Source organism: Anas acuta, chromosome 1 (genome assembly GCF_963932015.1).
Source record: "Anas acuta chromosome 1, bAnaAcu1.1, whole genome shotgun sequence".
NCBI classification, from domain to species: Eukaryota; Metazoa; Chordata; class Aves; order Anseriformes; family Anatidae; genus Anas; species Anas acuta.
The window spans coordinates 71799979-71825311 of record NC_088979.1 but is presented as its reverse complement, the minus strand read 5'-3'; the positions used below and the strand labels follow the sequence as shown (position 1 = coordinate 71825311).

At 36.8% G+C, this 25333-nt stretch overlaps 1 protein-coding gene across 1 annotated transcript in view; it reads left to right on the top strand.

Moving 5' to 3' along the window:
* Window positions 1–25333, top strand: part of PRKX (protein kinase cAMP-dependent X-linked catalytic subunit) — a 60854-nt gene that overhangs the window by 22483 nt on the left and 13038 nt on the right. Inside the window, exons 2-5 of the mRNA XM_068682222.1 lie at window positions 8695–8863; window positions 12349–12612; window positions 17600–17719; window positions 23712–23807. Coding sequence (XP_068538323.1) covers window positions 8695–8863; window positions 12349–12612; window positions 17600–17719; window positions 23712–23807 — 649 coding nt within the window. The remainder of the gene's footprint in view (window positions 1–8694; window positions 8864–12348; window positions 12613–17599; window positions 17720–23711; window positions 23808–25333) is intronic.

The window sequence follows — 25333 nt, the reverse complement described above, 5'->3', positions numbered from 1 at the left end:
ATCATTAGTTTTTATGAGGTGAAAACATATTTTGAGGCACAACCATTTTATGTAGTTTTATGGTTGGTCAGCTTTATTTGTTTTCCTTTTTTTCTGGGGGTACAATTATACTTCTGTCCATACAGTAAGTTGTCAGGAACATACAAGACCAAGTATGTTCAACTGCAGCAATGGAAAGAACAAAAGCTACTGGAACAATCTGTTGTGTACCTGGCCTGTTATCTATCTTCTACAGAGGTGCTATAGTAAACCTTCAAGCCCTTTTTGAAAGTTCCCGTTAGTCAGAGGTGCTTGGAAAGGTCTAAATCTGCCATTGACCTAGTGACATAGGAAATTGTTAAAACTTTAACTCCTGTGGGAAACTAAACTAAATATCTCCGTGCTGAATTTAGGTGAAGTAATTTGCCTGTAGTGGTTTTACCAGGGCTGGCAACTAAGCACCACACAGCCATTCACTCACCCTCCCCCCTCCCTCCTCCCTCTCTGGAATGGGGGAGGGAATTGGAGAAAAAAAAAAAAGGCCCATGGGGATAGAGACAGTTTATTAGGATAGAAAATAAAGGAAAATAATAATAGTACTACTACTACTAATATGTGCAAAACAAGTGGTGCACAGTGCAATTGCTGACCAATGCCCAGACTATCTCCAAGCAGCTGCCCCCCCACCCCATCCAGCCCCCCATATTAATTGCTCAGCATGACGTCAGATGGTATGGAATACCCCTTTGGCCAGTTGAGGTCAGCTATCCTGGGTCTGTTCCCCCCCCTGAGCTCCTGCTTCACCCCCAGCCTGCCCACTGGCAGGACAGAGCGAGAAGCTGAAAAGTCCTTGGCTTGGTGTAAGCACTGCTCTGCAATAATTAAAACATCAGCGTGATATCAACATTATTCTCATCCTAAACCCCAAACACAGCACCATACCATCTACTAGGAAGAAAACTAACTCTATCCCAGCTGAAACCAGGATGTAGCCAAATTGTATATGCTTCCAGTTAAAGGAGAAACAAACAAATGATGAAAGAAAGCTTTAATGTCCTTTTACATGTAGATAAAGATTTGATTATGTGAATTAGACTTAAACACAGCTTTGTAGCTTTGTGGCTTTTTTTTTTGCAATTATATTTGTTTGTTCCTGCTTAGTTTTATTCACTACCTTTCCTTTTACCTTCATTGTGAGGGGAAAAAAATCACAGTGAAAAGCACTTTTCATCATCAGAGTAAGTGGAAAACAGTGTATTAATGATTTACCTGAACTCATTCGTTATGTACTACTAGAGGCAAATTGCAACTTTTTTTTTTTCCCCTATAGCAAGTTAGGGGTCAATCCCTTTTGGTTTAGACTGTACCTCAGACATCCAATTCAAAGTTTTAATTTTAGTACTGATCACGGATCAGGGAGTAGGAGGCATGTATTCACAACAGCAGATAAGAAATGAAGCAATACCTGGAGAGAGATCAGGATTCATTATTTGGGGTTGTAATATAAATATGGCTTTACTCTTCACTGTGACGAAGATTCATAAAATCATAGTGAGCATCCAAAGGAGGGCAATAAAGATCGTGAAGTGTCTAGAGGAGAAGACATGAGGCACAGCTGAGGCCTGCAGCTCCCTCACGAGGGGAGCGGAGGGGCAGGCGCTGAGCTCTGCTCTCTGGGGACAGCGACAGGACCCGAGGGAACGGCATGGAGCTGGGACAGGGGAGGGTCAGGCTGGGGGTTAGGGAAAGGGTCTGCACCCAGAGGATGGTCAGGCACTGGGACAGGCTCCCCAGGGCAGTGGTCACAGCACCAAGCCTGCTGGAGTTTAGGAAACGTTTGGACAGCGCTCTCAGACATCATAGGGTCTGATTTTTGTGTGGGCCTTTGTGGAGCCAGGGGTTGGGCTTGACGATCCTTGTGGGTCCCTTCCAACTCGGGATATTCTGTGATTCTATTCTGAAATACCAGGGGTCCATAAAGTATGCAGAGAAGCTGATAATTTTGCGTAATGGCACCCTGATATTTATAGTACTTTAATAGAGACCCAAATGATTGTGAGCCAAAAACAATTTATCTGGAATTAGAAAGGAACTCCCGCCATGGGTGTTTTGTTGAATTGCTCTTTTTGGAAATCATGAACCTGTCCCTGAAGTATGTGAAAAACAGGAAGTTTGACTGGTGTGTCTTAATTAGCTAGCGTGGTGATTCTGTGTTTCTAATTCTTAAGGGTTGTAATTCAAAAAGAATTAAGTGGGTGGTTCAACACCAGGACTTAAGTGTTTGGTATTCTCTGGTGTATTAAATCTTAAGGGAAGTTGAACAAGGACTATATTCCAAATTGTTAAATTTTGTTTTAGTCGTGTGTCTCTATTGACTTCCTGTATAATAAGTAATTAAATAAGAAAGAAGTAACGCGTTTTCAGGATCTTTGAAGTCTGGAAACTGCAAAGAGGTGGACATTTCTTACAGAGCAAGTTGGAGATGAATCTTTGAGTCAAGGGCTAGCCTGTACTTAGAACATGCAATGCGAGTTCCTTTCTAACTTCAGCTGAGCAATAAAGAATTGGTGATATTGATATTTCAGTTCAAAAAAATAGGTCGACAAGGGGCGAGACCAGAATCCAAAAAAGAAGAAAGAAAAGATCACTGTGGCATGCCACTGGCAATAATATTTCTTGTGTAATTAGCCCTATATCCCCGAGAACTGATCATCTCACTTGAAGCGTAGTGGGTATATATATATTTTTTGCTGTCTAGTGTCCTACGTCGTTGCTAAGTAGAAAGATGTTTTCTCTATCCAAGTGATTCCTAGTGTAAACTAGGAAATAGAACAGCAGATGAATGAACAAAGTCACGGAAGCAAGATACTCTGGCAAAGCTGTATATGGTGAACGCTGTAGGAGGCATTTTGGTCCCGTTTTCTATGCGGTTAAGCACTCTTTATCAGGCTGTGTCCTCAGATACATGATCACTGAAGGATATAAAAAGGCTTTGCAAAAGAAATTGCATAATATTTACTTATTGTGTTCCATAATACAAGATACACAATTTTAGAACAATGTGGCATCCCATGAAACCTCTAAATTTATTTGTTTCTGTCTTGTGATTTTTATGTGTAGATCAGAACTCTCTAGGGTGGTGGAGGTATAGAAGCAGTGGTCTAAAGAGTTATGAACAGCAGCCCACAGCTGGCTTGGAACAGTGTGAAGACGCTGGGAAGGTTGAACAGTAGTCCACAAGGCGTTTGGAGCTGATGCTGGTCTGTGGCTTGGAAAAACAAAAAAAAAAACTGAACAATGCCACTTTGATGTCTAAAACCTTCCTCCTCCTCCTGTGTTGCCTTGCTCATCTGTTGTAGAAGCCCACAGCTGTTTGTGTCATCTGATTTCTCCTTCTCTCTCTCAAATGTTAATCTTCTGGTTACTTGGGCAGGCTCCTTTCCTTTGATGTGTCGCTTCTTCCCTTTTTTCAAGAATTGTTGATGGCCCTCTCCACCTTTTAAGATATGTGTTGCTAGTCTGTTCAAGTTCCATCACAAGACAAGCCATAGATTAAAGAGCAGAGAAATCCGACATTCAGCAGTGAGATTGTAATCTGCTACAATTTACCTGAATTATCTCTAACACTCAGCAGAATTGCCTGTCCTATTTGTGGCTACCAACAAAGACCGTCACATGGCCCAGTGGGAAATGCTTCTCCTAACTGTAAATAATAGCAAATACATCTGATGCTTTCTGTAGGCATCTGTGGAAATCACGACCATCCCCTATGGGGCTCAGAAAGCAGCCCTCAGGGTCGTGGATCTCACTTGACCTAGTTTATTCTTTGTTAAAACAGATGGTATCTATCTGAGCAGGGCAAACTTAGTTTTAAGAAAGAACTGGGGATTAAAATGATGGGAAGTTGGAACAGCTGGGCCTAATTAATGGGAGCAAGCAAAGAGGCAAACTGAACATTAAGTTCAGTCACCTACATCAATAGCAAAATAGTCAGTACATGACTAGTCACTAAATTATTTTAGCTGATTATTTTAGTTGCAGGATTGGTTTTCCTAGCATCAAAAGTATCTTAAGTTGCATCAGAAATATTCCCACATTCGTTATTCTTTTCTACCAGGCTTCAAAGAGCGAAATCCTGGAAGCTGGATACGGTATTTTGGCATGGTGTAAGGGAATCCAGCTTGTTTTATATGACTGAGAATGCCCTTCTTGTGTTTGATACCCAGCCTAAGCTGGTCCTCCACAGTATTTGTCCTCCTCCCTGTTGTGTGTTTAACACGAGAAGGTTACCTAATTGAGAAGATTGTTGGCATTCCTTCAAGTTCTGCAACCGCACTGAATTTGCAAAGGGATCCAAAAAAATTATTGTTTCTGTTGTAAACAGATTATACTGGATTAGTGGTTAGCATTTTGCATGCTTGTTCTGTTTGCCCCCTTAGTCCTGAAAATCTTGGAATTGTGTTCATGTTGCAAATGGCACGAGCACTCTTCATTGCTTTTGTTACTGGTGGCAAGAAACCTTCATTTGCTAGATGCATTTGAGGGGAGATGGGGACTCATCCAAAATGGTATGTAATTCCTGAAGTGTCTTGTTTTTAACTTAAAATAAATGTCAGTAGAATATTGTGCAAATCTGCAAACACCATATTTCCTTTGATTACTAGATGTAAGATGTGCAAGGGCAAAATATTTCTATTCTAAGGTAATGCTAAGGTTTGTTTACCCATGTCAGTGAGGGGCAAATCTAGCCAGTTTCAAACAGCTGAGCTTTGAGGAGATCGGGGCACAGAAATTGCACAGGGTTTAGCAGAAGTTGTTCCATGACCTTAGTGTCACTTCTGTGGAGGATGAGAGGCAGCGGTGCTTTGACAGAAGACCAGTAACCCTGCCTCTTTTCGCTTCAAAGAGCGGTCTCTCAATTTTATGGGAGCGGTGCCTCTGTCTTACAGCAGCCACTTCACTGCCTCAATTTGTTAGGCTTCTTGCCATGAACATGGGGGCAGAGTTCCAGCTAGCCCCAGTGGTAAGGCAGGCGTGTGTAAAGCAGCTAGATATTCCTGACTGTGCTACAGAACCGTAACAACTCTCTTTTGTAGCCTGCCCACCCTTTCCAGATGTCTGCAGAAAGGTGAATGTGAGCAGGAGATCTAGAACAAAGTGAGGTATTTGAATTGTACTTGTTTTTGTGTCCAAACATCATCTGGTTGTCCAAAGACTGGGTAAGCATTAAAACAAACAAACAAATGCCACAGTTAGTCCTGCATGTGGCTGTGCGAAACCATAAATTAAACCACACTTGTGTGCATTTATACAGCTGCTGTTTTTAAGTTTCAGCAAGTTCCCTGCTGTCCAGTTCTTGTTAACAGCCCCACAATATTAAAGAGTTTTTTCTATGTTGGAAAAAAAACTGGTACTCCTGTGTTTGCTCTTTAGTTCTCTTTGCCATAGGAGGAGTTTAAACGACTTAAACAGTACAAGCAAACCTCTGTGTAAATTGCAGAGCATTCCTATTTTTCTTTGTGACTTTGAGAGTGTGTATTGTTTGTCAAAAGTGCTGGAAGGGTGGTGGTTGTACGTCTGGGTACTGTCACTGCCAACAGATGTAGGCCTAATGGATTTTCTGAGAAGATTTGAAAGGGAGACAATTCATATCGTGAGAAAGAGACATCTGCAAACAAATGTTGGAGGATTTCTTGGTCTGCTGAGTTAGAGGGATTCAGGATTGTCAGCTTGATTTCCGTAGCTGCTTGAAATTAGGCTGGAGATGTTTGAAGAAAGTCTGCGTGCAACCAGGCAAACAATAAAACTGGTTCGGGAGGTTGTAGGTTCTCGTCCGTCTGTGTGGTCTCTGGCTTTTCCCGGAGGCTCCCTGGATGAGGTCTTGCCACCCTTCTGGAACAGCCTGCCAGGCGCTGCAGCTCCCGGCAGGAAGGTTTTTAAAGAGGCCGTGTTTCCAAATTTAGAGCCATTGCTAAAGAAGTCCCTGACGGGTCCTGCTGTGAACGTGGTGGAACGTGGCGTTGCTATTATTATTTCTGAGCACCGCTGCTCGTACTGCTGGAAAAAATAAAACGTTCTAAAACGAGAATTTCTGGGACAAGTGGGACGATTCATGAAACATGAGGGCGTTAAAGACCCAGGAAACAATTAGTTATGTGTTCACCTCCTACTTCCCTCATGAATGTGTCTGTGGGAGTACTTTATTTCATACAAGTATCAAAATGCATATGAAAACAGCATTTACTTGCGGGGCTGGTAGTGTTAATTTCCCTGAGTCAGCATTTGTAAGACTTAGAGTTTTCAAGACGCTTTTTAGTGTTGATGTATGATAAGACTAGTTTTCTGCATTCAAAATGTTTTTCCAGGTACTTGAACTTGCATTTCAGCTCCTAATTCTGAAACGAGCAAAGTTATTTTTTTCATGTATGCATCCAATAAAGTTCTAAATAACTATTTTAGTCTGAACAGGTGGCTCTCCTCGGATGTTCTGTTTTAATGTATTTTTTTTAAACTTAATAAGCTCTTGTCCATGAAAACAAGATTATTTACAGGTATAGTCATGTATTGTGACTGCATAGCTAAGGGATTTAATTGCATGATAAATTTTCCAGGGTAACGTGGTGGCTTACTTCAATACAACAGCAAGCTTTATCTGAGACCTGTTTACAGTTTTCGTGGTTAAAGAACTGTAATTCAGGACGGGTGGGAATATGTGTTGTTTTTTTATGCTTTGATATAATCTTTGGGACGACTGTAATCCTTGGTGGGTTTGTGTGGTGAGAAATTTTATCTCGAAAGCTGGTTTTGAAAGCTATATTGGTAGCGGAGCTGCAACTTTTATAGAACTGGATTGATGAAGTTGTTAGTTCCTGGTTTGTAGTGTGAATATCTTGTTCTGTTTTTACTAAATGACATGCTCTTAAACAATATTACAAGTGACTTGAAAGAATAACTGGTAAATAAAATATAAATGTTTAAAGTGTAAATACATATAGTGGGGAGGAAAAAAAAAAAGAAAACATTTGGACATGGGGTGGGAAAAAAAAAACAAAACACAACAACAAACCTTAAGTTTCCTGAATCTGCTAGAGACAAAATCTCCATTTTGTTTATTTGTTTATTTATTGCCACTCCAATGCAGTTTTGGAACATCTTTTATTTTTTTTCTCCTTCCACCCTTTCCATGTACTTAGTCATCCCCTTCACCTGCTACACATCTTAGAAAGTTGTCTTGTGGTGTTGGTTGATCATAACCAATCAACCCAACCTGAAATCAGCTAACACATTTGCTAATAATACTGCATCAGGTTAATGGGCTGCCTTCCGATGGTACGTGCAAGGCAGTAATTGTGAGTGTGAGTATAAAAGTTTGACTTTTTTTTTTGGAAAGCACTCCTGCGCAAGAGAGTGACCTCTTCTAAATCAGGCAATTGGTTTAAATGCCACTTTATAGTGGGACATGTTTCTGTCAGAGAATAGGATTAAAAATCTCTTCTGTACTGTTCAGTGGAACCTACATAACATTGTTTAAAGAACAAAAAAAAAAGAATGAGGAACCACCCAGAGAGCTGAAGTAGTTCATCTTGAAATGTGTAATACTGTGCTGCTCACAAATGGAACTGTGGCTAAATATAATAGTTTTAATTTTCCTTTCAAACTCAAAAATAATTCTCGGTTCACTTATGTATAATTGTCTTGAGTGCAAGGCATTTAAAAGGAAATTTAATGATTACTGTATTGAATGAAGAGAAATGCATAATGCATTATTCAAAAGACAATACTTTTTTTGACTGGTTTTTATTTGCCTTTTATATTTTTAAGAGTGAATTGAAAAAGGAGTGCATTAACTACAAAAAAAAAAAGTGCCTGAAATGTACTCTTACCATGCAATGTAACAATTCAGCACTACGAGGAGATATTTCTTTGTTTATATACAAGTCAGCACTTTTAAGCATTTTTTTCCAATCACTCCCTTCCCCTGTTGAATCACTTCACTGCTCTGTACACATTTTAAGGGAATAATCTCCTCACCTGAATATTTGCAGACAGCTGTTTTCAGTCGCTGAAGTCTTGGTAGATTATTTTTTTTTGTTGTTGATCTTTTTTTACGTTCCGTGTTCTAGTTATGAGTTCCTATTATTTCAAACACTACTGGATTTAGCTACGTTGTTTTTAATAAATAATATATGAAAAGTTTTTGTTTATAATGAGTAAATATTAACTTAAGTCTATTACAATTGAATGTTAATTTCTTGCTCAGTGATGATTTTTTTCCCTTTATGCCATGTGCTGTGTATATATAGGATAAGTTGAATGCTATTTCTGAATCTCTGTTGAGATTATGCTCCTACCTAAATTGAAAGTGATCTTTGAAATGGTGATCTTTCCCAGCCTTTCTTCTATACTTGAGAACAGTTTTAGGTTTCATTTATTTTGGTTATATTAGAGTCTTCTCTGTTACTGACTTGTGTTTTAGATCTTCCTCTCTTGGCAAGAAATGCTTCCAGTATCTATCCAAAGAATGGCAGTATCACAGTATTGTTATTTTTATTACACCGTTATCACTAAAACTTGACAAATTCCAAAGGAAAAAAAGTGTGGGAGCAACTAAAAAAAAAAAAAATATTGACTAGGAAAATATGTGAGGTCCTGTAGGTTTTAAACTAGCAAATTGCTTTTTTAAATAATACATTGATGTTTTCTTCAACTTTTCAGGCACAGGTACATTTGGGCGTGTTCATCTTGTGAAGGAAAAAATGGCCAAACGTTACTTTGCACTGAAAGTAATGAGCATTCCAGATGTCATTCGACTGAAGCAAGAGCAACATGTACACAATGAAAAGTCAGTCTTGAAAGAGGTCAATCACCCATTTTTGATCAGATTGTAAGTTGCTGTTTTTTTATTAAAGTAGTATATGAAGTGCAGTTAAAACTAAGCATTCCAGACTCTTATTGCAAGTTCTTATGTACGTAACCAACAACAAATGCTTAATTTCTGATAAGTAATCTAGTCTAAATTAGACTTCAAAGTAAAATATTTGTTATGGAAGAACTAAAAATATAAATACAAAAATCACAATTTAAGCATTTAAGCAATAATTTATTACAAGCTTTTTATGCTCTCTCTCTAGTTTTTCATTATTTTTTTTCAGACAGCATTATAGATTTTCTTAAGTGAGGGAAAAACAAAGAAATGTTCATATTAGTTTATCAGAATGAGCCCTAGAATAATTCTTGAGGAGGAGGCTTTTGCCCTTGCATGCTGTTGCTTTTTCCAGCATGTGGCTTAATATTAGTAAGATGAGGCTTAATATTAGTAAGATGAGTTCTAAGGAATGTGAAGTTTGAGATGCATGCAGGAAAGCAAGATGAGAATACATCTGGTTAGACTGGTTAAAATATGGGCAGAACAGGAGGAACAGGATTTTATTTGTATACTTATGTACGTAAATTCTATTTTAAGAAAAGAGAGAGGGGAAAAAAATACATCCATGCATCTAGAGCAGTGCAGCAAGTGTGGGAACTGAGAAACTTGTGTGAGAAGTGAGACTGGGTTATGAGGATTGGTGTCCATACAGAAGCAGGGGTCAAAAAATCCAAACTGATTAAGTTTTCTTGTTTTGTGTTTTTTTTTTGTTCTTGCCTTGTTTCCAAAATGTCAGATTTTGAAGTTGGCAACAGAAGGACACAATTCAAATGCAAGTTCATTTGTGTGCAAAGGAACTGTTCTTGTCTTCTAGCTCTCTTCCTCTTCTGTTGCCATGCTCCATGTGATGCTGCATCAGCTGTGCTCTTAAAATTGTCTGTGTCCCTTGGCAAAGGAGACTCAAAGGAACCTAGCTGGAATGAGCTATTTAAATTTTAAGTCATGTTCATATTTGTGTGCTTTATGTTAAACAAACGTTCATGGACAGTTACCACTGACTTGATGACAAATGAGGGTTTTTCCAGCCTGCTCCTCTCCTACTCAATACATGTGTTTTTATCATTAAATTCTTGTCTGTAGTTGATCAGCAAAGAGAAAAAAATGTTTTTCTTCTTCAGTGCCTTTAAACCGTGCTATTTACACTCCGGTTTTTGTGTTCCCATCACCACCTGAAACATGGATAGTATCATCCTCTGGCTGCAAATTCAAGGAATTTGGTTCAGTGCAGCATAATACTGTATTTTGCAGCACTTCATGATGGGAATTTAAGTAGTGCTGTACATCATCTAGTTCTGACCTTCACCATTCCCGTACCTTAACTTTACATTGTTAGTTTTTTTTTTTTTTTTTTTCCTTTTCCTGTTACGTTTAAGAAGTATTGTATAGGGAGTTTCTGAATCAGTTTTTCTGTAAACAGAGAAGTTATTTAACTATTTCTCTCTTGAACTGTTTCTTGGAAATGTTTTATGCTCTTGTAACAGATGGTCATTGGAGACTCCTATACAATCTTTACTGACAAGTTTGAATGAAGTATCATAACTCTGTGAGTGTAGCAGTTCACATGGCACTGTAATTTTTAACCTCTATCTGTAATTTTTCAAGAAAATCTGAATTAATAAAAATCATGTTTTATAGCTCTGTAAGCTACAATATGTTATTAGACTGTAAGAGTTCACAATAGCTTCCACATTTCATATAGAGAAGCCAGATTTTAAAATTACATGAAACCATGTATGTTATTCTAATCTCAGCTTCTGTAGTATTTGCCTTTTATATATAAAAATACAATGCAAAGCAATCTGTATTACAAATACAGCTATTTTTCCATTTTTCATACATAATAAATAATACATCAATTTTTGTGCATAGACAATCCTTTAAGAGTCAGTGCTTGAATAAGTGACTTCCAGTACAAATACTGTGATATAACGCCTAGTTTTTTTATGCCTTTTTTTTCTCGTATTCTTCTTCAGATTTGCTCTTTCTCTCCCTTGTATATCATTTTTTTTACATACATGGTTTGCTTCATTTTACCTGTTCCTGTCCCTCTTTCTTCATTTCTTGTAGCTGTAACTTTGCCTAACTCCTTAAAAACATCTAAAGAAAGTTTTTTTTGTAGTTCAGAAACATACTGTGAATGTCATCAGTAGCCAATTAGTGATGTTGAGGACTCTGTAACAGGAAATAGAAAAGCCTGTGCCTCACTCTGTTTCTGTTCAAACCCATGGAGGAGCTGTAGCTGGTGTCTGATAGTCTGTCTTGTTTGGTTGCCTTTAGTGCCAGCATCAAGAAAGAAAATCTTTCTCACTTGGGTTTGGAAGCTGAGTTTGCCCTGCTTATCTTTCTTGAGACTCACTATCTTGTTTAGGAACTAGCTAATGAAGCCAAAAAAAAAAAGATATTTGATCTGTACATTTTTGTGATACTACAGGGACATTTATTAGAAGCTGAAATAACTTCCATTCTTCTATAAATAAAGTAGATGAAGATACTTTTTTTTTTGACTGACATAGTAATAATTAGCTGTTTGTTTTAAAATAGTAAAATATTCTTCCAGGCTTTATCAAATACTGGTTTTCTTCTGAATTGTTAAGTTACATTTGGAAGTGTGGTGTATGGCTTGGTTAATGTGGGTAGAAAGAAGAATAGCTTAGTTCTAAGAATGTGGGAGAGAAGGTTCCCGTATTCTGTAAGCATTTGAAAGCCATGTGGAGTGATTTTTTTTTTTCCTTGGCTGTTCTTTACTGCACTTTAGGAAAGAAGGTACCACAGTATTTCTTAAAAGAAAGGCAATACTCTGAGCAACAGAAGGTAACTTTCATTATGTTAGTTCTGAGGTAGAGACCCTGCTTTGTTTTTCTATTGATTTGTTAAAGATATCGTAGAAGAGCAAGCATTGTGATCTGACATTTATCTAGTAAACTACTCACTTCAGTTGGGGTTATATATTACTATGTAGGAAGCGTACAAGAAGGGAAGGAGAGCTCTCTAGTGTCCTCTTTGTGAACATACTGTCATAAACATCTTTACAAATGCAGATTCTGCTCATCCTACCCTTTACTTTGGCAATATTTGATTAAGTAAAATATAATGTATGTGAGAATCATCTGATCCTAGCAGACTAGCAGCATACAAAGTCAGTTACAAGTTGCCTAGCAGATACTTGTTTGGTACAAAGCAAAGGAGTCTGTCAGTTATTTTTGCATTCTAAGCCAGTGCTGTGCACGTTCTTTACTCTGTATTTTTACTTTTCAAGTTAAGTCAGCTACTTGAACAACTCTTACATAATCTTGCTATATTCTTGGGTTTTTAATATTTGCACAATAGGAACCATAAACATATTCTGTACATGCTTGGGTAATAGAGATTAGTTTACAGAAATTTACTTCTGAAGCAAATCAGAGATAATTTGTTTATTCAATAAAACAATATTTTTATTACAGATTCTGGACCTACCATGATGAGCGTTTTTTATACATGTTAATGGAATATGTGCCAGGGGGAGAACTTTTTAGTTACCTGCGCAACATGGGGCGTTTCAACAACAGCACAGGACTGTTTTACTCTACGGAAATTATTTGTGCAATAGAATACCTGCACTCCAAAGAAATAGTTTACAGAGACTTAAAACCTGAAAATATATTACTAGACAAAGAAGGACACATCAAGCTTACTGATTTTGGATTTGCTAAAAAACTGGTGGATAGGTAAGTAGATTTTTGTTATGGTTTAATACAGAAAACATAATTATGGTTGGAAGAAAAAAAAATGTATTTCAGAGCTCCGATTTTCCTTTCGTTCCCAATGTTGTTGATACATGTCAAATCCTGTAATATAAAGGAGATAGGTGTCATACTTATTTCAATAAAACCTTAGGTATAATTAGGAGCAGTATTTTTGAGAAGCTACTGTAGAAAAATGTTTTTATGTGAGTAGAGTTGTGCGTTTGGGTTTATAGCAGTCCTTTTTTTTAATGTTAAAGTAAAATGAGGAAAAAAATGAGATGTATATATCAATATATTAAATGGGACATAATATTCTATACAAGTTGAATTGCTATATATTTTGTAACTGCTATGTCCTTCAAATTTCCTTTTAGATAAATTTTGGAAATGCAGTAATAACATTTTACAACTGGATACTATTTTTTCACTGACACATTGCTAAAATGAAATTTCAATAAACAGATTGAAACAAATAAGGTCAGCTTCAGCACCTCCACACACACACACGAGAAAAATGCTGAGCATATTTTAGAAATCAGTTCATGCCTATTTTATTTTATGTAAGCTTTTGGGTAATGCAGAGCTTTTTCTCCTTCATTTCTTTCTCTGTTCTCTCGATTTGAACTACTCTTCTAGGATTGTTGTGTTACTAAAAGGAAGCAAGAAGTTTCCTTACATTGAAAATAAGGGAAAATAAACTAGTCTGTCATGTTAGAAAAGTGCTGTGACAAGGTATGGTGTTATGCCCCAGCACCCTCTAAGGAGAGAGACCAAATCCAATTGTTTTAGTTGAGATAAATAGATGACTATTTGAATCAAATAGATGCTCATCCTCTTTGCTTGCCTACGTGTATTTCACCTGTTTGATGCTGCTTTTGCTCAGTTCAGCATATGGGGGAAAATGACAGGCTCAAATTGAAATGAAGGTGGATCTGAGAGACTTATTCTTACTGGATCCCCTATGAAGCAAAAATCAGGTGGGACAGATCAATGCATGGTACGGTGGTCATAAAAATTGCATCGCTGTGTGTTACACGCTCGCAGTACTTACTGCATTGCAACAGCATAGAAGAGTGACAGGCACAAATAAATATGCTGGTTCTGCTTACCATTAAGTCTAACACTCTTTTAAATTCACGATGTTTTAGTATCTGTACATTTGCTTGAATTCAGTTCCTACTGAGCAAGCAGATTGATTTATAAAAATTGGCTTTTTTTTTTTTTAATAGTTTGCTTTTAAATCAAAATGACTTTTTGCAGGAAAGGGTAAGGCAGCTCTGTTGTAAGAAAGTAGGAGGGTCTCTTTATAAGACATTTTTGTAGTAATTTTTATAACTTCCTACTTCTGCTAGATGTAGATGCTGCCACTTAGTGGTTATTCTTAATTCACATTTCTGTGGATTTAAGCAGGAGTAATTTATACAGGGTGATAGTTTACATAAAAGTGTATTTTTCAATCTGGAAGATAAATCCGTATAAAATTCAATTTGTTCAAACACAATTCAGGACATCAAATCAATGGTAGTTATCACTACCATTTCTTTATTCTTTTGCATCCCATCTTTGTGTGTCTGTGTGTCAGGTAGGCATGCTAGTCATTTTGTGTTGAATTGAAACGTAGAATGCTACAGTAGTTTTATATTTGTAGCTGCTTTACCTGTAAATGTACACAGGTAACATAAAATGCTGAATACAGGGTTGGAAGCAACAAGGACTTATCACTCAGAGCATTGATAACTCAAGTAACTCGAGTATAGTATAACTGAAATGATCTTTCAGAGGAAAGCACAAAAGTGAAGTTCATAGAATTTTACATTTTTCATGCACAGATTGCACTCAGAGTGTTTTGAAAGTTTTAAGTAAAGTTATGATTTTCATGTTTTTGTTTTTTTCTCTTTTTTTTTTTGGGGGGGGGAGGGAGGGTGGGTAATGTTGTTCACTGTTAATTTTAGATTATTTAAATTCCATCCCCACCTGTCCCCTCCAAAACAAACAAAATAATAATAATAATAATAAAAAAAAAACCTATTAACTTGAGACATGCTTAAGCTTAAAGATTTTTGGGACACTTGTTTACTCCTTCTTAAACTGGATGTGCCTCATGACAATTCTGCACAAAAGACTTGAATATGGAAAACAAGACTCAGCAAGTCTTGTTTTTATGTAACTGCCCTGTGTTTCACTGTAGAAGCAAGAATATCTTGCAGAACAAACTTTTGAGGGCTGGAAACAAAGTAATTTCCATTGAGTATAATTACGAAGAAACCTCCAGAAAAGAACACCAGAAAGGACAGTGTTAATTATCTCTGGATTGTGTGTGAGAAGCTTAGCAGGGACTACGCAGGAGGAGGCTAAATAGCCTGCAACAGTAGGACACGGTAACCATCCAGACTTTTAACTTTGTCAGGTAGTGCTATTAACAAGTCCAACAAATGTTATTTGATAGCTTATATTTATGACCAGAATAGATTCTTTTGTTTCATTTCCTTGTTTTAAAATTACATGCTCAACCTCATTAATTATTGCTACCTGGATTTCAGCTCTTAAGCTGAAAACCCAGAGCAGTGAAATTTTTGTAGCAGCTCAAGGAACTGCAAAGGAAACAGTATATTTTTCTGCTTCATGATTTATCTGCAAAAGGATGATCTGCAAAAAGATGAATATGCAACAGTCATGAAATGCTGCTAATAAAAGTAATACTTAAGACAATTTGATCTTTTTTATAGCATTTACTTTGCATTTTTCAAATGCTAAGTAGTTTGTTTCTTAACCAACAAAACAGGAAATAAAAGCTCTGATCAAATGGTACAGATCCAGAGCTTGACAAAGAATGTGGTCTTCCTCCAAGTTTTTGTGCATTTAGTAAACTTTTTTTTTTTTTTGGTTAAATTTAAGGGGAGTAGGTGACCTGCTGGTGGTAATAACTTTGTTTTCCTGGTGCAGCTTCAGGTTATGTTGTCTTTACCTCAATTTATAGTTTTCCTTTAATTAAAAGATCTTGTGTACCTGTAACAGAGGTTCATTTTAGTTATATTGTCACCAGCCAGTTATATGGGTCCTAAGAGTCATAGTCAAGTATTAAGTAAGATTTCTGTATCTAAATGACTGATAAAAGGATTAAAATCACCACACATTTCACTTTTGCTGAATTTATGCCTTCATACTAATTTTGGGGAAGCAAAGGATGACTGTTGTGGGGCATTGTGCTGCCAAGGGCCTGGCTTATTTACTAAAACAAACGTGCCTGCTTTACCTGCTGTATTTGTGCAGCCTTGCTTCCCAAATATAAGAGTAAAGCTGGCAGCTGTTTTGTTTGCAGGGCAGGCTTTGTCAGCATGAATAACAGTTTGTATCATGAATTGTAATAGTGTGTAATGCTGAAACACTGAATACTTGCAATACTGAAAACTGGGGGAAGGAAGTGTTTGTCATAGTTTTGTTTTAAAAGGTACCAAAGCTTTTCTGCTGGTTTTCTTAATTATCTAGTCATGATCTAAGCAACTGCTAGATGGCAGTAGCGTGTAAAGCAGCTCTGTACATAAGAATTTTCTTGAATATGCTCCATTTGGAAAAGGAGTTTGTTTTCTAGCAATATAAATTATGCCAACCTTTCATGACAAAAAATGAAGATTCATTCATTACACCAGTGAGTGTAGTTTAAAGAGCTATGGAGCATTTGAACGCACAGTATGTCAGTAACACAGACAATATAGCTGGAGTAATTTTGTTGTTGCCATGGTAAAAGCACACCTAAATAAATTCAACTCCATGAATCATAAGTCTTTAAGATTCGACTGACTATACAGATCCTCTTCCCTAAACTTCTGTGCATGAATAAAGGCTGAGGGGAGAAAAAGGCTCTGATCAAATCTTTTAAAAAAAAAAAAAAAAAAAAATAGTTCATAGTTTGATATGCCATAAATATGGATCTTGAATATGAACATATGGTTGGGAATTAGGTGGTTTAAGTGGAGCAGAACAGTAGAAGGAAAAAGTGGAAGATGAAAAGCATGTGTATTACTTTTTGTATTACTTGTTAAAGGTGATTATCATTGATGTTAATGCATTTGTTCAGGACCATGTTACCAGTTTGATGCTTTGGGTATATTTGCATTGCATTCACAAATAAAACAATCGGTTTCTCTTCTTTCTCTGGAGCCTGTATTTAAAAATAAGTCAAGATCATGAAGCCAGGCAAATCCCTCACAGGTATTCTTACAAAGACAGGTTCACATTTCTGAAAAAAGTAGTCTCAGAATATTTTATTTCAGATTGTATTTTTTTTTTTTGTAAGCGTTAGCTGCTTAGTTTCAATTTGTTTCATTAATGTGTAGGATTTGAAATAAACATTTCAATTAAGTAGCAATAAAACTTCTTTTATTATGGTATTTTAATAAGAAACCTATGAGTAAAAACATGACATTAAACAAGATCAAAAATAAAAGGTAATATAACAAACATATCTCACAATTGCTTATCAACACTTTGTAAATTCTTTAAATAATTGAAAATAGAAAACATTTAATTTATAATGGTTATTCTAAAAGTGATAATAGGTTACATCTCCATAGTATTTGGAAAACATCTTACTTAATAAAGGACTTTAAAAGGAATCTTACTATTTACTGATTTAAGCTACTACTCTTTTATTACCCCCTTCACCCTTTTCTAAACAAAAATCTTTCCTGGTGGCCAATAATCTTGCAGTCTTCTGGGCCTGTCAGAAGTAGTCCCAGGGGTCTGTTGCTTCCAGGGTAAAAACTACTGTTAGTAATTTCAAAGCAACATATAACCGAATATATAGAGGTTAGAGCAGTCAGGAAACTTCAGCACACTGATGTCTCCTGCAGCCAAGAAGTTCTTAATTTCCATATTTCACCTTCTCTACCAGGAGAACTGGACAGCATCACAACAGTCTTTTCAGATCTTGTTAGAGATCTTGTTTTGTTTTGTTTTTTTCCTCCCCCAGGACATGGACACTTTGTGGCACTCCTGAGTACCTTGCACCAGAAGTCATCCAAAGCAAAGGTCATGGAAGAGCTGTGGATTGGTGGGCCCTGGGAATTCTTATATTTGAGATGTTGTCAGGGTAAGTGGTAACGATTGCTATACGACAAGAAAACTGTGTGGAAGTGTCTGTGTACTGGTTATGATTCTTTACTAGCTCTATTTGTGATACTCTACAAAGAAAATTTCAGTGAAATTTATTATTAATATTATCAGTTTCATTTCTGTCTCTTATGAAAGGAATCAGGAAGCTGTTAAAAAACAGCTTTTTTGTTTAAAAACAAAAACCAAACCACCACATATCAGCATTACTACTGGGATAACTGATGGGGAGAATGTTATTCCTGTTGTTTTTGAAATTTGTTTCATAGCAGTAATAACAGAAGATACAAAATAAAACTAAAGAGATTTTTCTGTCATTAATATACTTAACTGTTTTGGACTTGTAAGTGTGGGTGAAAGCAAGGTTTTCACAGCTTCCATAGAAAATGTGTATTTTCAATTTGTTACATAGTTTCTAGAACTTCTTGCAGTGTCAGGGTACTGATCCCTGTGTGCTTGGTGCCATCTCACACGCTGGCTGTATGTCAGTTTGTCATTATGACCTTTCATTCTGGAACACAAGTCCTATGAGGAGCAGCTGAATGAACTGGGGTTGTTTAGCCTGGAGAAGAAGAGGCTCATGAGAGATCTTATTGCTCTCTACAACTACCTGAAAGGAGGGTGTGGGGGGCTGGGGTTCGGCCTGTTCTCACAGGTAACTACAGATAGGACTAGAGGGAATGGTCTCAAGTTGTGCCAGGGGAGGTTTAGGTTAGAAATTAGGAGAAATTTATTCTTCGGATGAGCAGTCAGGCATTGGAACAGGTTGCCCAGGGAAGTGGTGGAGTCACCGTCCCAAGGGGTGTTCAGTGGGTGATATTGGTTGTAGAGTGATGGTTGGACCAGATGATCTTGAAGGTCTTTTCCAACCTTAGTGATTCTATGGCTCTATATTCTCTAGTCCTATAGAACGAAGTCAGAATGAAAGCATCCCTCCATGGACTTGTTCTTCCTTTTCTATATGCAGTGGCGTCAGTTCAGGGTTGTGGTGGTTGGGCAAGCAAGTCCAGCAGTTTCCAATGAATGATTGCCTCAGAGCTCACAGCATAGATTTGGTGTGAAGGAGCCCACCTAACACCATCAAAATTGTATCCCACGGCAGCACTGCTGCCTGCTGCTTGCTTTCTTAAAGTCCTGAAGGTTTGCACTTATGTTTGCTTTGAATCTCAAGGCAATTTCTGATCAGAAAAAGCATAGAAAAGTAATAATAGTTTCCTACTGACCCAGGCAGAGATGGCTGACTGATCTAATAAAAAGTTGGTACTTTGTGTAGGCTGATCTGTGCAGTGTCCAGGCTTCACCTTTCTTCCACAGCGACCTGTAAGGGTAGGAGTCTCTTGTTCCCTCCTCTGCGGGATGAAGGGAATGTGAGATTCCCAGCAGCCTTTTTGCCACTAATCTTGGTCCTAGACAGCAGGAAGATAAGTGTCTGAGGCTGTAACACCAGTGCAGGAGTTAATCTGCCACCTGAAGTCAGCGATTTCGCTTCCTGCCACAGGATTTGGTGGGACCCCTGAATATCAGCTTTCTATGCTGTCTGTGCAGACCCAGAGTAAGTGCAAATTGGGCGTTTTTCCTTTATGTGCCTTACTGAGGTTGGTTGGATTCTCTCTACTACAGTAGTAATAGAAACACATTTTCCAAAGTTAACATACTGAATACGGTTGATACTCAAGTTCTTATTTCTGATGAGTCAGTGAGACCTCAAAACTGCACAGCACCGAAGTATGATGGGCATATACTTTACTAAAAAAAATAAATGAAGAAGGGGAGAGCAGCTGCAGTCATTTCCAAGTGTAGGATCTTCTGTGTCCTGACATGGTGTGATGAGATCTAAGTTGCCCCAACTTAATGCGAATACTTTGACTATTTAGATTCTGAACGGATAGAGGTAAATTATACATTTCTAAAAGACAACTGAGATCTTATATTGGCTGATTGACAGAGGAGCTGTCTGCTGCAAGTAGTTTTGTAACGGCCTGCATACCACTACAGTATTTCTGCTTTAATAAATGTGTGTTGGGTGGAGTCTGTCAAAATCTGGTTGTTCTTAAGATATTGGTGTTTCACGGACTGAGGCTGAGAGGAGCAGAGACTGTATTACCCATCTTTTCTTTAAGAGGGCAGGGTATCATACAAGGGTTTTTCTTTTAGCATTTTACAAGCTTTTCACGGCTGTTGTCAGCAGCAATGTTTTAAAGCACTTTTCCTTAACAACTCAAGATGTGGCTTGGTATTTACTATCAAGACTTTTAATGCAAAAACAGTCATAAGTGTTTCTTTATGGCTTTTCTTCTGTTCTTTTTTTTTTTTTTTTTTTTTTAATCCCTTCAAACTAAGAAAAGATTTAAGAAATGGGTATCTTGGTTTCATCTGGGATAGAGTTAATTTTCTTCCTAGTAGCTGGTACAGTACTGCATTTTGGATTTAGGATGACAATAATGCTGATAACACACCAATGTAGTTGTTGCAGAGCAGTGCTTACACAGAGCCAAGGACTTCTCAGCTTCACATGTAGCCCTGCCAGTGAGGAGACTGGGGTGCACCAGGAGCTGGGAGGGGACACAACTGGGACAGCTGACCCAGACTGGCCAGAGGGGTATCCTATACTCTGTGGCATCATGCTGGACAATAAAACTGGGGGGAGTTGGCTGGGGGTGGCAACTTCTCAGGGACTGCCTGGGCATCAGTCAGTGGGTGGCGAGCAATTGCAGTGGTGCCTCACTTGTTTTGTGTATTCCTTTATCATAATTACTCTTTTCCTTTCCACTTCTGTCTTATTAAGCTCTTCTCAAGCTATGAGTTTGTTTTATTTCCTCGATTCTCTCCCCCATTCCACTGGGTGGGAGCAGGAGGAGTGAGTATATGACTGTGTGGCACTTAGCTGCCTGCCAGGTTAAACCTCAACAACAGGAAAATTATTTGAAGATGAATAAAACCTGACTTCAAGACTAAGTTACCGACTGCAAATAAATAACTTAAAACATTTGGTAGTTATTTCCTTAAGTTACTCTCTGAACCCCAAAAGCAATTGAAAAGAATAGGGAGATATGTGTGTAAGGAAATAGTCTCTTCAAAAATAAACAAACAAAATAAAACCACACTTTCCTGTTCTGCAGTGTAATATTTCTCTAACTTAATCCCTAGAGACCCATGGAATTCAAGTTCTGCACATTCTAGATTTAGGGCAAGCTCTCATTTAGGTTTAAGATAGCAAATATGGGAAGGGGAAAGAACAGGGAAAAATGAGGGTGAGAAGAAATCTTTCCAAAACAGATAGTAACATCAATTCTTTATTGAGTTAATCTAAACAAAATAAACAAACTGTCAATAGAAAGAGTTGAAAAATCTATATATCTTGATTGATTTTGTTCTGTTACACTCTGCCGTAGATTAAAATGTACATGTTAACATGCTAAATGTGTTGGATTCTGATTGTACTGTTACCAGAAACATAGCTAACTGAATTTTCTTATTTAGTGAGGACTTTGTTTTGATTTTGCTTCTGTAGTTTTATATAAGAGATATTCTGGTCTATTGTTTATGGGTAGATAATGATTTGTGCCTATAGTTTCATAGTTTCAGACCTGTATGGTTTTCCCTTGAGGTTTTGCAGCATCTCTTCTTCAGTGCTAAAAGTATCTATTAACTTTGAGACCAATGTCAATGTCATTGTTATGCATCAGTTAGCAAAAGGAATGGTTTGCAGCTGTTGTCCAATATACAGAGAATTCTTAGCTTCTTTTTAGTTGGTGGAAAAAAGGCAGCTGTTTGTATTTGCCTTGTGGTGTGAAGACAGTCTGAAAATCAAGGTTTTTTTTGTTGATTTATAGGGTAGCTTCCAGCACAACATTTGCACTGTTTTGTCAGAAATCTGTGCAATGTGTTGCAGACTGATCATTTGCACATTATCAAAGTCAAGTTTGTTGGTTTTTGAGTTTGAAAACCACCTAATCTTACTAAGCTAACATCATTTTGCATACAGGTCAAATACACTTTAAGCAGTATTGACATTAAATTTTTGCATGTTTAAGTGTGATTTGCTTTCTTTAAATAATTCATTACACAATAATTTATGATTTTCAATGAGAAAATTTTAATATATAAAAATATATAAAAGCATATTTAAGTTCCTTATTCTTCTTGATTGTATGTATCAATAGTATATAATACATTTGGAGATAGGAGGAAAAAAAAAATCTGCATTTCACATCAATCTGCTTACTGAAACTGTCACCTTCATGCTATGTAGTTACAAGATCTTATTCTAATTGACTTATGCAATTAGATTTGCTAATATGCAATACCAGATACAAAATAGGAAATTGAGTCTACTATTTTTCAGTGCTTTGGAGAATGCAAAGGACATAGATGTTGCATGACTAACAGAGAAATTTTACATGATAGTCTCTGGTGTGCAAAAATTTTACCCATTTTAAAAATCTATCATGTTTTCCTTGTTCTGTTCTGTCAAAGCAAGAATTTATAAACACATTTTTCCTGAGACTCTTATATTATCCAGTTTCCTTCCAGCTGAGACTATTCAGTTTTTCTTAATGAAACTCAGCTTTCTGAACAATAATAAAAAACAAAACAAAACAAAAAAAAACTTATTCAGCCTTTTGTTAACCAGATAATTTGGTAGTTACAATTTTCTGTGCTTTGAAGTATAACCTTCTCTCTGTGAGTATATAAAAGGAAATGCTAATCCACTTGATCATCAGCTAAACAAAGAAGCACTTGGTACTTCTGAAAACATTTACATGGTAGGAATAAAGTATAGTACTTGTTGAGGAATAAGCTACTTTGAGCAACATAAAATCATGGAAAGAATATGAAATTAAGAAATGTGTTCACCCTTGTTTGTGGTACAAGTGATTCTAAAGCACTGTACTTGTGCATGTGCACACAGTTGAGTTGTCTTAGAAAGTATTTATAAAATGTTTTCACATCTCCCTAACATTTTAAGTGTTGGACAATAGTAGTGTTTGGACCTAATTAATATAGATAATATTCAAAATCCCATTTTCTAGTTCATAAAGGTTTTGAGACAGAAGCATACAAGGGATACTTTGGTCATGTTATGGAAGTCAAGGTGGGACTGAGATTGGTTAGTTATTCCATTCCCCTAAAATATTTTCTACGGTAACTTCTAAAATGGTAATTCTGAAAACCTCTTGGCACTTGGTGTAAGCTGAGCATGTACTGATGTACACTCCGAGACTCTTGCAGGAATCAGAAATTTATCTCAATTCTTACTGTAGGTGTGAGACAAGAAGCAGTGTATTTGTTACCTCGTAACTTTATGGAAAACTCTTTAGAAAATAAGAAGTGTAGAATTCTAATTGCATCTTGATGCGATAATCATTCTGGAGAGCTTGTGAAATAAGTATTTTATCTGGCCCAACACAAAAAAAACAGCTACACTTTGATAGACTTTCAGGTTCTGGACAGTTTGTCTCCTTTAAACCTTCTCTAACAAAACCTGTACTTGAATTAAAAAAGTACAATAAATAACTGCATTGGACAGTCCACTCATGTGGGGCCTTTGACACTTTGGATGGAGGCTAGTTAATAAGGGTATGTCTGTGGTTACAGTACAAGATTTAAAAAAAAAAAAAAAAAAAAATGATGCTGTTTTGGAAAGTATAGCCTTGAATTTTATAGGTAAACGCAGACATGTTTTTTAATTAAACACTGAAAATTTCTTTCATTTTTTTAAAGTTATTAATGTAACAAATAGCTCTCTTGTAATTCTTCATTCTTACTTATATGTTGAACATGTGCAAAAATGTATATTTTGTTATAGCAGCCTCATTATGGTTTGATAATTTGTCAAGTTAGTTGAAGCCTTACAAAAGAAAAACTATGTAATCAATTATTTCTGAGGAAAATTACTATAACATCATAATGTTTGTAGGATTCTTGCAAATTCTTTTTCTAACTTCTAAAAATTTGTTGTATTAAAATAGGTTTCCTCCATTTTTTGATGATAATCCGTTTGGTATATATCAGAAGATTCTTGCTGGCAAAATAGATTTCCCGAGGCATTTGGATTTATATGTAAAGTAAGTCTGAGACTCTCAACACTGTCTTTTATGCTTTGAATACTTCCTGAGCATTATTTCTAAAGGATCTTCATAGATCAGATACCAGATTCTGATTTTCTGGAACACGATGTTAAAAAATGTTTTAGATCATATTTGCTTTTGCAGTTGAAGTAAAATTATGTCTGATAGATTTCAGGTTGGAGATATAATTCACGCTGGTTGTATCTGTCTCATACTTTTCTGTTTGAATATTAAATACTTTTCCACCTTGCATAAAGCTCTTTGATGCTAGGTTTGTGCGTGGGAGGAAAAAAGGAGGAGGTAATTTAGCATGAATAAAAATTAAATGGGCAGGAGGAGGACACGAAACTGTTCCTTTGTACGTATAAGTACCAGTTAAATAACTTCTGACACAACTATTTGAAGTCTTTGATACTTCTAAATTTCAAGTGTAAAACTGCTCTTCCAATAGAAGGACCTCGGTTTGATAAGAAGTTTTAAAAATGAATAAAAAACAGACACACATAATATTTTTCAATCATTACAAGTGTGTTGCAGATAAAATGCTTTTTCCCCTATTTAAAAATTCCCTAATTGAAGGTTTCATAATGGAAGTAATCACTGGTATATATTAGAGGCTCTGAAGTGCAGTGAAGCACTTCATGAAGTTTCTACTCAGAAGCAGAGATGACTCAAATGAGTGAAGGCTGGAAGCTGTTCTTACATACCCAGCTTAATCTTTTTGAAGTGGCCTATAGAGATGGTGTTTGCTTAATAGGTTGATTTATAAAATGTTGTATGGCAAATCTAATTAAATCTGTCCTATATCCTCTGAACTTTCAGGTATTCTCTTGCAAAACTAACAGTCTGGGGAAGATTATTTAAGCCTCCACTGAATAATCAGGGTCACTGAATCAAGCCCATTTGCATCAGATTATGCCGATTAGCATCTGTCATTCGTGTGTGTTCTTAAGAGTTTTTTTTTTTACTATCTCTATCACTTTTCCAATAAGGATAGTCTTGTCTGGTCTTCATAACTCAGTCTGACTTAGGAAAAAGACTGCATCTCCAGTCATACTGTGTCAGTCTTTAATAAGTGTAAGAGCGTGTCCAGAAGGTGAAGAGCTCAAATTAGGGTCTTATCACTACCAGCTTGTGAAAGCATTTAAAAGTAGAGATGTTGTTAGTTTCTGCCTGGACTCAGCATTCACAGACCAACACTTAGCTCTACTATCCAGAGGACACCTTGATGCCATGAAAATTCCTAGTTATGATAATAGGCATGTATATTCAGGCTTTGCTCTTCAGACTAGACACGACCATCAATGAATTGTAGGATACGTTAATCAACGTAATTGTTGATATACCTCTTTGCTAGTTTTTCTTATCCAGATGTTCTTTCAACTTGTGCTTGGCAGTTCATTCCCATTACACTCCTGCCTTTAAGGGGTCTCATGGGATTCTGGCTTGGACTTTCTTCTTTTAACACTTCAGTTTTGGGTGATCTCATCCATTGGCTTCACCTGCTTTCCTGCTGTGAGTTG